This window comes from Epinephelus lanceolatus, chromosome 11, assembly GCF_041903045.1.
Source record: "Epinephelus lanceolatus isolate andai-2023 chromosome 11, ASM4190304v1, whole genome shotgun sequence".
NCBI classification, from domain to species: domain Eukaryota; kingdom Metazoa; phylum Chordata; class Actinopteri; order Perciformes; family Serranidae; genus Epinephelus; species Epinephelus lanceolatus.
This window is the reverse complement of record NC_135744.1, coordinates 31,335,673-31,347,934: the sequence shown is the minus strand read 5'-3', so window position 1 is coordinate 31,347,934 and position 12,262 is coordinate 31,335,673. Positions and strand designations below refer to the sequence as shown.

The 12,262-nt window shown below is 43.9% G+C and overlaps 1 protein-coding gene and 1 long non-coding RNA gene across 2 annotated transcripts; one reads left to right on the top strand and one right to left on the bottom strand.

The window, feature by feature from the left end:
- Positions 1-214: 214 nt before the first annotated feature.
- On the top strand, positions 215-5,081 carry LOC144464687 (uncharacterized). The gene is made up of 2 exons (XR_013492350.1): positions 215-374; positions 3,790-5,081. It is a non-coding gene; the product is annotated as an uncharacterized LOC144464687 (long non-coding RNA).
- A 4,808-nt stretch (positions 5,082-9,889) lies between these two features.
- On the bottom strand, positions 9,890-11,848 carry ovca2 (OVCA2 serine hydrolase domain containing). Its single transcript, XM_033639598.2, has 2 exons — positions 11,436-11,848; positions 9,890-10,698 (listed from the first exon to the last, which is right to left on the bottom strand). The coding sequence occupies exons 1-2, from the start codon at positions 11,587-11,589 to the stop codon at positions 10,178-10,180; spliced, it is 675 nt and encodes a 224-aa protein (XP_033495489.2). The 5' UTR covers positions 11,590-11,848; the 3' UTR covers positions 9,890-10,177.
- Between the last annotated feature and the right edge of the window lie 414 nt (positions 11,849-12,262).

Genomic DNA, 12,262 nt, shown 5'->3' with positions numbered 1-12,262 from the left:
CCCCTTTATAAATAGCTGCACTCCGTTCAATGACGTGGGATACGCACGTACATGTGTAGGTGAATCTTTGAATGAGCTCTCCCTCTCCCCCTTCCTCCCCCTCGCCTCCTCCCTCCCTCTTCCCTCCCTCCCCCGTTCCCTCTACTAGTTACTACGGGATCTCTATAAAAAGCCTACAGTTGATGGGAGAGCCCGGTCTGTATGGGAAGCGACTTTGGAGAAGAGGGACGACAAGCGTCTGTGCGCGAAAAGACAGCGTGGCACAGATCTTGCGCTGACAGTTTCATGTTGGTGAAGACAGCGAGTTTAGAGACACAGACATATTTCTACAGCAAGGAGCCGCAGCCGTGTCCACACAGAGAACTTTGACTGAGGTAAGTGAGATTTCCATTTCTACAGGGAAGATGTTGTGCCACTTTATCCGAATCCTGGAAAGAAAAAACAAAATCACCTCTGATATGGGTGAAGTGCAACCATAGGGAGAGGGTGTATTGGACGGGCCATCCCCTTAAAAAGCTCCATAGTCTGCTTTGACTGACACTATTCTCATCTTCACTCTCCGGTTGGAAGTTGCTGCAGTGTGACTCATTTTCTCTCCCATGTGGGCAGCATTCAGCCTGCAACCTGAAAAAAAGAGAATCTCAGAAAAGACACAACTGCGGGCATTTTTTTGAAATCGCATTTGTCATGTTGTTTTCTGTCAGAGTTGATGGAGACAATTTGTTCCAATTACGCACGGCACAAATACATTTGTATACATATTTCTTTAAATCCACCATATATGTTGGTTATTAGTTTCCACCTGTCACACAGGTTGCAAAGATTAAACAGGTAGTTTCAGTCGGATCCAGGCAGCTCTGCATCATCTGTAGGTTATCCGGTGATGTCTATGTGCAGATGCCACCGTGCAATGTACACTGACACGTGCACAGACACAGAGGCGCACGCAAGTCTCCTGTGCCCCCAGTGTGTGTGTACGCTGGTTTCTGTAACGAGCGCGCGCGTGTTAGAAGGGGGAGTGAGGGGTGTGTGGAGGCGGGGGAGTGTTCCTCACCAACCCCTCCACATACTCGGGAGCGCGTGGCACCGGGAGGTTTCCGGCGATAGTGATGACATTATAGCCATCACTTTCTTCCGGTGTGGCGGCACACTCCTCGCCTCCGCCTCCGCCTCCCCCATCCTCCCCCCGCTTCTCCCCCTCCCTCCTCCGTGCACTTCCGGTCGGCGTTTCCTTTAACTTATTTTTTTTTCCTCTCAGTCTCAATTCTGTGACGTCGTCAGCCAGTGAAGTCAGCCCTGCGTCATTCTTGCGCACTTTGCAGATGATACGCAGTCACCTACTATAACCCTTTTAAAGGCATAGCGCGCACGCAAGCACGCACGCGCACACTGCAGTGTGATCCTCTGGCGTGCGGGGGCGTGAATGCGCAATGTGAGAGGCTCGTGCGTGGAAAACACGAGGGAGGAGTGGGTGGAGCGAGTCAATGAAACCCCTTGTTCATTCACAACTAGTTGTTGTGGCTACTGTTGCACTGACTTTGATCAGACGATGTTAATCATGGACTTGGAGAGCAGAGCCTGAAATATTGTGATATTATAACAGCATATGTGGAGGTAAGAATAGATTTAACAACTGTTATGACAGAATATTACCAGAGAAATTCATAATTGAAACCTTTTTCATCATTAGATTTGATCTTACTATGGTGCAACAATCTAAAGCTAAAATCTTGAGGAGTTAAAGGATCTTTGAGGTATCTTCTGTGAGAGTTTATTTTATTTCATCTTATTTTATTATTTCTTAAAAGTAAAATACAAAGGCAAGAGTGAAGATCCACCCAAGTCCATGCTCAACCTCACGGCTCACTCTTTATGACTCCGTGCGTAATTTCAATGGAGGATCCGCACGCTCGTCAAGTCAAGCAGTTTCTCCCCGGTGCCATGGAAACCCAGCCAGACCAAGCCACTGCCCACGCGCTCTGATAAGCCAGGCTGCCGAATGGGACGAGAGCCGATTGGTTTGCTCGCGGCGTGACGTCATATGCCCGTACCCTCGGGCATGTGACTTGTCGAGCAGTGAGACGCGTGACGGTGCTCGTCACCTGACCAGCATCTATTCGGTATTGAGAGACTACAGAGCCCGTGGTCCAGCTCAGACACGGGGAAGTGGGAGAAACTAGGGCGTGATGGGAGACAGATGTTGAGAGTTACATTTCAATATATTCATATATCATTATAGGTTGAATACACACGACTATTTGAGGCTTTATAATCTGCTGTAAGTCGCCTCTCTGCTGTCAGCGTCGGCCACTTCAGCACCGCGGACAGCGCCGAGCCTCAGCGCCCTGTGTCGCTGTCCCACCGCCGCGGTGCTGAAACACAGATGGAAGGGAACCTGTTGCAGAGACACCCTCATTAACCCCCACTTATGCGTATAGGAAGAAATAATATTCGGTCGTTTGTCTGCTTTTGATAACCTACATAAAGTGGAAACTGATGGCTTCCTACTCATACAGAGAGTGCTGGTCTGGTGTCAGTCCTCTTTGGTATACTGTACCATGATCAAGTCAAGGCCAGTAAGTCACTGAGTAGAGATAAGTCTCCTGAGCAGATCTAATCAGGTACATCTCCACGTTTAAGGGCCAAAAAGACAACAACTGAAGGGATTTTGGGGGTGATGAAGACAATATTGGTTGGTGTGATTCTAAAATTCTTAATCAACAGTGCAATAATCATCCAAATATTCAACATATTCCCAACCTGATGGAAGGTCACTGATTTACACTGCTGGGGGATTACTTGAAAAAGTTTCTGTTCTCCTTTTGGAGAATTATTTGGAGATCCTATTGGACAATATTCATCAAACTCTTTACAAGCTCTCTGTCTCTCCTCCTCCTCTTCCTCTCTTGTTGTCCCCCTGCTTCACTCGCTCTGTGCTCTTTCACTCCATCTCACACACACTTGCATACACATAAACTCTAACTAGGTCAGAGAGAGGAAAAACGGTGGGTGGATAATGCCATTCTTGCCAATAGTTTTATAGATGCGTGTTTACAAAGTTTTTGGCTCTGACGTTCAGCTGGATGACTGAGAATACGTGCTGACATTTTATTAGTTTTATTACAAGTTCTGACATAAATATTTTTAACCTTTGCTCGATTGGTTTGTTTAGGTGATTCACTGATTGCTTAATTTGTTGGTTGGTTGAAGAAGCACACATTTATACAGTAGTATTAGTCGTAGTAGTAGTATAGTGTATCAGATGGCCTACTCAGTTGTTAAAACATTGGTTTAAATAATGGTATCGTATGTATAAGAATAAATGAATACAACACAGTAAATCAGCCCCTGACTACATAGTAAAAATTGAGAATCCCTGTATCCCTATAGCTTCAAATATTACAGGATTGCCAACTGGACACTTTGTACTGTTTCAAAAGATTGATTGGTTTACATTTTACACCTGTTTAGATCATTAATTTGGGAATAGTCTTCACCTTAAGTTTAAGTCAGCAACATGTTGTTTTAGATGAACTGCACAGAGTGACCAATTAAGATGCAGAGATGCTGCTACCACCACACGACTAAAAACGAAACTACCACTATGGTTTAAGCAGTAGTAGTTTCCAGCATCTTATCTACTCACTGTAATCTTCCCCATGATTACTATCTAGGTCACTGGGATGCCCCTGGACTGTATTGATCAGCATCCACCTCTTCGGAACTGTGTCAGGTTTGATTCCTGTAATGTTATACCAATATCCTCTCCTCTGTTTTTTGCTGATGCAGGTTTCCACCAGGGGAGTGTTTGCCCTCCTTACCATCGCCTCTCCGCCCTCCTAACTTGGCCAGAGCATCAGCACCTTGGCTTTAGACTGCTTACTGCTTATACAGTGTCACAGTACAGTAACAGTCTACAGTCATGGCTACTGAAGCCTGGCAATGCACCAAACATCACATTGAAGACTACAGGGACGTGTAAAGGCTGTGCCGTTGTGATGCAAACCTAAAAGGAAGAAGAAGAAGAAGAAGAAAAAAGCAGCATGGAGATACTGTTCAGTACACTGTGTACATCTGAGATGTCTCTCCTGGTCTGTCTCTTTGCTCCTGCTCTGAAAGGAAACCTGTGTGGGCTTGCATTGGGGGAGTCCTACACCATGTAAGTGCGTAATATCCACGCTCAAACCAATGAAGACCTCGCAGTTTCCAGTTACCATGCCAACTCCGGCTCCTCCTCCTCCACCCTGCTGTCTCCATGGCGACCGTGGCTTTAGATTGTTACTCTAGCAACAGCACCATGGTAACAGTCTACAGCCATGGTCGTTAGGGGCAGGTGACATCGGGAAAGAAAAGGGAAATAAAGAAGTTAAGTTGAAGCTGCTAATTAATCTCTCATTTAGAAAGTAGGTCAGAGGTCACTCACTCATCCATGTTCACTGCTGTGTAAGGCTGCAGAGTTGTCAGACTTCTTCATGGCTGCACATTTACTTTGATAAGATGCCAAAAATGGCTGTGATTCTATAATATCACATACCTGATACACTAAATACAGTTTAACAATAAAGCATGCAACAACACAGATGGACACATTTTGCTTTTCACTTTTACTTTATTGGGTTCAGTGTGTTTCTTTACGGCTTGATCACTGAGTACAATAATGAATGCAAAGAGCATGCTGAACGGATGAGTCAGCCAGCTCCGACACCTGTTCCCCTCTCTGTTTATCAGACAAGAGCAGCCTCACTTCAAAGCAGCACAGCCAGGAGTTCCCAGTAGGCAGCGCTGTAACCTGCAGGCAGACACACACCACACACTGGGACCCTACACGGATAGGCTAACCCACATGTATGCATGCACACGTGCAGACTTACGGTATGCTCACAACAAACACACACACTAAAAAAGCTCCACTCCTTGGCCCACTCTTCCTCAAGCACCTCTCTGTAATACTCAGAGTCACTCTGCCCTCTACAGGTCAGTCTGTGTTGTCTGCTTGTAACAGCAACTTTTCCCATGCTGGAACATGTTGGACCGACACATGTGCCTGATATAATCAAATAAAATAAAAATTAAAAACATTTGCCGGTGTTTACTTGCTAACGTAGCTGCCTCTCAGTGTCCCACTGAGCATGTGTTCAGTTTTCACAGTTTGTAAGTGATGTGACAGATGGTGGTGTTATTTATGGTCTGAGGAGAGAAGTTGGTTAAAACAAGACGACTGCTGTTTGAGTGACTCCAGAATCCAGTGGATCTCTCATTCAAGTCATATGTGGCAGCTGTCCAAACTTTCAGACAGTCTAGACAGTCAGAGTTCTTCAAAGTTTGAAATAAAATAAGCTAAAAAAATTAAATATATAAGAAAAAATGCTGAGCAATTTGAGGCGAGATGTTGTCAGTCAGCATCAGTGAGCATAAAGAGTACGGCTGCACAAACGGAAATTAATTTTAAGATCATGACACAATCATATGACGCACAGCGCTGTCGCTACTTACTACAAAGCAAACTTATTAAAAATTTTCATTTTAATTTCAAGTTTTTTGAGAAAATAGTATTTTACTCTTCACTGCATCCTTGGCCGTAACATTTCTGCCATGCGTCATTTTCTTTGTCATTTAAAATGGTAACATATTTGCTGAGTGCTGACTGACTGAAGAAAAGAAAGGACAAGAAAAGAAGCGAAGAGAAAAGAAAAGAAGAAATTAAAGGACATGAAGAAGAAAGATGGATGATCAGTTGTTTGTCCTCTGCCTCCCTGCACCGTAAAAGCTCATGTGCTGACAGATAAACAACAGCACATAAACTCTTACTGTTCAGGGCCGAGAAGTTAAGTTATCTGACACACACACACACACACACACACACACACACACACACATACACACACACTTGATGAACCACTGTAAGGATCCACTGTTTATCATTGCCTCAGATTTTTAAATCTTGTAAATCTGAAAATGGTTTCTATATGACAGCACGGCTCAAAATTAATTCATGTGTAATCATTATAAATGACGAAACCTATAAACCTTTCATACTAAATGAACATCAGTATTAAACCGTGTCTACAGTTCAAGTTATCCCCCGTTATGTTCCAGTGCAGGGCTGAGACAGTCTGGTGTAACTTAGCACCCATCAGGGTTTTATGGCTGTTATTATGAACATTACTTCAGCAGCTACTCAACTGTTATTGTTCTGTTTAGTTTCTTTAGTCTGCATTCTCTACAAATATCACCGAGCTACACGAGCACGGCGAAGGCTCTTGTTGTAATGTCCCTTTTTCATCCTTCAGACCTTTTAATAATTTTCAGAAGCCAAACAAGATTGTGCAACAGTGTTCACTTTTTTTGGGGGGGGGTTGCGTGAGCCAAGACATGCCTCTCTCTGTTTCTCCCTTTCTCTCTCTGTCTTATCCAGACTCTACCACAGTCCTCCTCCATAGTCACGATGACTAATATTTACCCCAGTAGTGTCAGTTAGGCACCTCCGAGGACAGCCAAACCACAGCTGTCCTCGCCAGGGCCCAGCCACGGCCTCTAAAACAGTCCAGTAAAGCACACAAGCGGGCAAACGACTGCAGATGACATCATACATCAAACGGCCGCTGCCCTAACTTCAGCTGTGTCCTCAGTTCACCTCTGTACCTCCTCAGTCAAGAATCGACACTGCCTCTGAATGTAATGACATCTGGCGCTCGAGTTGTAACCAGACACACCCAGGAAGAACAGGTCAAAAGGTCAATCACAGACAGGGGATCAAATCTGCGACGAGTACGTTTTGCCTGGTGACAGGACCATCCAATATGTCGCATGTCTGAAATCAGCGAGAGCGACAGATTGAGAGAACGCTGGGCTTGATGACAGGGCGAAGACAACAACCAGACAAGTTCTGGCCCTCGCCAAAGTACATTTTGTCCACACAAACAAGAAAACCACAAAGCAGAGGAAAACCAGAAGTGTGTGAGTATGCAAGCATGGAATAACAAATGACCAAATCACACCCATATGGAGGAGAAAAAAAATATGCAGATGCACACCCACGCACGCACGCACGCACACACGCACGCACGCACGCACACACACACACACATAAACACCCTCTGCCCGCTGTTTGGGCCTGGATATCACTCTCACACTGCAGCATAGATTTCTTCAGCGTGTAATTTCATGTCATTAGCTGACATGTACTGACTTTCCCTGCCTTTTCTGTTCTTAATATAGCAGTCCGACTGACAACTATAAATATACTCCCACTGTTTCCCTCTTTCATATGTCAACACACATCACACACACGTCAAACACGCTGCATATCTAACCAGCTCTCACATCACATCACGAGGTTACTTTCCTTTTCTATGCAAACTATGCAGGCGCACACGTCGTCCCAGACAAACACACCAACCCACACACACACACACACACACACGGAGACAAACACAGGAAGCGGAGAGGCATGGCTAAATCCCATGTGGTGCTGGACACAGGCCATACCTCTGGAAACCCTCCAACATAACGTTACATCACATCCATCTGCACCAGCATACCAATTTAACGGTGCAAGCGCATGCACACATGCGTGAATGACATTTTCATAGAGGTGTGAAATATCAGGTTAAAAACAACAGTCCCTCTGTCTTCAACATCTTCTCTTTGTTGGGATCACAATATTGTAGATTGCAAAAAAAAGGCATGTAAATCCAAAAGTTGTAGGCCAGGTGATTCAATCTCAAGTCCTCTGGGGAGTATCAGAGATTATTCCAGTGGGAGCTGTCAGCAGTGGTTGTAGTAACAAGGCAGAGTTGGTCAACTTTGTCAGAGTCTGGACGAGCGTGGGCCCTGGGATGACCAGGCTCTTTGGAGTTTAAGAGCAAGTCTTATATAGACACGCTCACCACTCGGCCCCTCCTCTCCTTCCGTCTCCCATAACAACAAACGCTCCATAATCAAAATAGAGCCCATCTGTGCTGTGACACACCCCTCTGCCCCCTGCTCCATCCCCCATACTCCACCGGGGGAAGAGGGAAAAAGTGATCCTTCAATCGCCCTGCGAAAAACTTGAATGTGCCCTTACTCTCCCTTTTTAACCGCAGCAGCCGGAGAGAGGCAGAGTGGGAGAGGGAGAGGGAGAGGGAGAGGGGGAGGGGGAGGCAGAGAGACGGGGGAGGGAGGATAACTCCACCCTCATCTGTCTCTGTCTCTCATTCCATTATTTCCCGGTTGTTGTGCAACAGGGGGAACGGATTCCTGAGAAGGGAGTCACGGCTCTGTTGTAAAACTTACTGGCAAGAGTGACCCTCTGTGTTTTTCTTTTACTGTTTCCCTCGGCTCACTCACTCTCTCCGTTCGTCTCTACTTGTTATCAAAACCATGTGTATGAGTGTGTGTTGTTAGGTCTTGGAGGGACACAAGGGCCACAGGGGAGCACAGGAGACAATGGATATGAGGGCTGTGATGGGGAAAGGAGACCACGTAGCCATGATATAGTGTGTGTGTGTGTGTGTGTGTGTGTGTGTGTGTGTGAGCGACAGTGGCGGCACATGAGATGTTAAAACAGGTGACATGTTTTAGACATTAAGGCGGATTAAGAGAGTGAGAGTTTTCAAGAGAGGAAGTTGATGTTACCGTGGAATTTCATCTCAGCAAGGCAAACAACCACTCACAACAGTTGTCTGTAGTTTTCAGATCACGAGTGGATTTTGAAACAACTATTTTCGTGCATGTTATAATAAATGCAGCAGACATGTAACAGAGTATGTTGCACCCAAAGCTGGCGACACACAGGATGTGGAAGGGAGGAGGATGTTGAGTTTCAAGTGAGGTAGAGGCCGGTGGGAGATGAAAGCAAAAGGAGAGGAGGGAGGGAAAGAGGTAGAGAGGAGAAAGAGAGAGCACACATCTGGAAATAATCGTACGAGTGCATGCTGACGTGCACATGCTTCGGCTATAAAAGAACAACATGTCCTTGAACTTTGCACATTTGAGCGTGTGTATAAACCTGTCTATATGACTCCCACATGAGGAAACACCTCCATGCATCCTATACAGAAAAAAATCTAAACCAATCATTGAGATGCAAAGCCTCTAGATGGCATAGCTGCTTTTTATTACTCCTCACATCTGATACTAGGTGAAAATGACTCAGTAACCACATAATGAAGTGTAAAGACAAGTCCAACAATTGTTCGTCCTCATCTGTTTAAACTCTGTGGCAAACACGTTTCAGTACCTATGCTCAGTATAAGCTTCCATTGTTACACAGCTGTCACAGTTCTACCCAAGTAAAGCAAAGTGTGCAAAGCTGTGTTATGCAAAATATTACTCAAACGTATTAAATCAAGGTTTCCACTGTGGCTCGGATGTAAAATTCTTGTCATAATTTTCCACAATCATGGCAGAGTGTTCCCAGAACCTAAAAATGTCAGTCCTCTCCAGCTTTTGCTATTGAGATTACTGCAGGGGGAAAAAAATGGGAAAATATGTTCACGCTTATTCCTGTAAAATTTGTCATTTTACTAATTTCCTGATATTCCTCTAGTTCCCAAACAAATTACGAAAATCCCATGATTGTTCCCATCTGCTGACATGGTTAAAGACATCAGTAAACTTCAGACGAAGTGCTTGTTGGATCGTCTTACAGCATCCGAAACGCCCTGTCTGACTGGAATCAGAGGGCTTTAACGCACTGCTGTAATTTGGTTTATATTTGTCTTTTTCAGAACACTTCTGACGCAGGGAAAAGCACAGGTATAATTACTACCACTTCACCGGAACAAAGCCATCATGAATGTTATTAGTTTCACTTGTCTTGTGCTTTGATAAATTAAAATATATATAACACAGCTCACAAAAGAAACAGAGACCAGAATAGATTAAATAAACAATAGTCACTTAATTAGTTCATTAATTTATTGTCTGTTAGAAAACATCTTCCCTGAGAAGGACAGCAGTCGTTGTTCTGTTCTGGATGGATCAGATCACAGATAAAATACAGCTCGCAGAGAACAGAGGTCATGACTCATAACTTGGTATTTTTACCCAAAGTCCCTCTGGAATCAATTATGGTATCACAACATTTTTCTGAACATTAAATAAGAAACATTCTTTGGCCATATATAAGTGTTTGAGTCTTATTCACAGCTCTTCACTTATTTAGCACCTGAGTTTCTGTGACTTTCGTTCCTCACTGGAACCTCTTGAGAAAGTCCTGGTAGGTTTGTCTGTGAGCAGATGCGGCAGGAACAAAATGGCCACCAGGATGTGTCAGGACGTGAGGGTCTTGGAAGGAGGGGAGGAGCTCCCTGCTCATGTTGTCAGGGATGACTCGGTCTTCCAGCCCAAACACATGCAGGGAGGGGATCTGGAGAGGGAGGTTGTAGAATTTCTGGTGCTCCTCACATGCGCTGCGGAAACCAGCAACAAGGATGGCAAAGCGGAAGCTGAACTCTGGCTCCAGTTTTTGCTCTTGAAGTGAGCACAACATGGCCACTAAAGCTGCTCCCTGACTAAAGCCCAGGATGCCGTCGAACGGACCTTGGACCTTTACAGCTTCTCTCACAGCCGCCACGCTGTCGTCGAGCCCCAGGCTTTCCTCACACTGCTGCTGAGCGCTGAAGCTCCGAGCGTGGATGTCAGAAAACCACCAACCCCTGGGGTCCTCATCTCCTCCAGGTCCAGGATCTGAACCGTTTTCCTTCTCTTGAGCTTTGGAAAGGACAGAAAAGATAAATGGTTATTCTACTGTGTTCTATTATATCTAATTCAAAGGGAGGCACTGCAGACAGGTGGACCAAAAGTTTCTTCATCCTGAAAATTAATCTTTACATTAGGAATTACATACAAACATGTATAAAAATAGGTTAACATTTACCTAATTCTGTATTTGTTATTCTGTATTCTTAATATTTCTGAAGGAATTTGGCTCTACGTGTTTTAAAATGTGAAAAAGTGGCAACTATATATCATTAATTATTGAGGTTGACCAATTAAGACAAAAACAAGCCATTTCACCTGCAGTTTTAATCAAAACAAACAAACATACAGACAAAAAGAAATTATTACCAAGACCATATAGCCTACATTGTGTGTGACAGGTGATGAATTCAATATAGTTTTTTTCCTAAGTTTTATAGAGGATAAATTCAAAAACACTATGGAATTAAAGAAGTAATATCATAATAAAACAAATGTCACTTATCTTGCAAACTTTATTAAACTTGCTGCATTCATTCAAATGTTTGTTTTTAATTTTAGCTAGGCCTAACGTTTTGCACTATTATCATTATTATAATTAGTACTAATTTGCATTATATATAACTGTGTCAATATAAACAATCTACACTATGACAGTAAGCTTGTTATGTTCACCTGAAAACTTTCTACTCACACCTATCTTACAGCATGTTTTGGGTGGAGGCAGATGAAACTAGAGGATGACCCACCTTCACTCCTGGCCTGCTGCACACTGTGCGGTGCGCTCACATAGACGAGCTCCACTTGTTTCTTCAGCAGCTTCCGCAGAGCTCCGGTCTTCTCCCGGAACGAGCTGCCGTTCTGACGGTAACCGTGAATGCACAGGAGCCGGAGAGGAGCCATGACGAGGTTAGCTTAGCTAACTTACCGTTAGCTTGCGCTAGCCGGAGAAGTTAGTTTCGGTAACAGAGCGGAAGATATTAACGTTGATATACAAAAAATAATAAGTCGCTGTCATACAGTGCACCACTGTAACTGGTCGGATAAAATACACAGCGAGAAAGAGTTACTTAGTGGTTAAAATGCCGGAAGTTTTGCTAAATTGGAGACAGCCGCAGCACTCATGGGACCAGCCGGAAGGAGTGAAAAGTATTTCCGCTTACAATTTTCAAAGTAAAACCCTGAAAACGGCTGTGAAAACTAAATAGAAGAACATATAGTCAGTGTAAATATATTCTCTCTCATTTCTATTTATGCACTATTTTATGTCTATTTTAATACCACTGTATTATTGTTGATGAGGGGAAGTGTGTTGTTGTTTTTTATGAGCCACTGGACAGTTGAATATCCCTTTGGGGATGAATAAAGTTCTTTCTATCGATCTATCTTAAGTAGAAGTTTTTAAATCAATTTAAATTTTTAGCACGTACACGCTGATTTAGCCAAAATTGACACATTTAATAATTTTTTAAAGAAGGAAATGTGATTCCCTTGAGGTACTTTCTTTGAGCTTGACCAAAACATGGCAGATGGGGAAAGTTTTGCTTGTAGGCTTTCTCTACAGAAGCCATTTCTG

Coding starts and splice junctions, on each gene's coding strand:
- ovca2 (XM_033639598.2), bottom strand. CDS start 11,589: ATGGCTCCTCTCCGGCTCCTGTGCATTCACGGTTACCGTCAGAACGGC. Junction 10,699..11,435: donor GCAGCAGGCCAGGAGTGAAG/GTGGGTCATCCT, acceptor TCCTTTCCAAAG/CTCAAGAGAAGGAAAACGGT.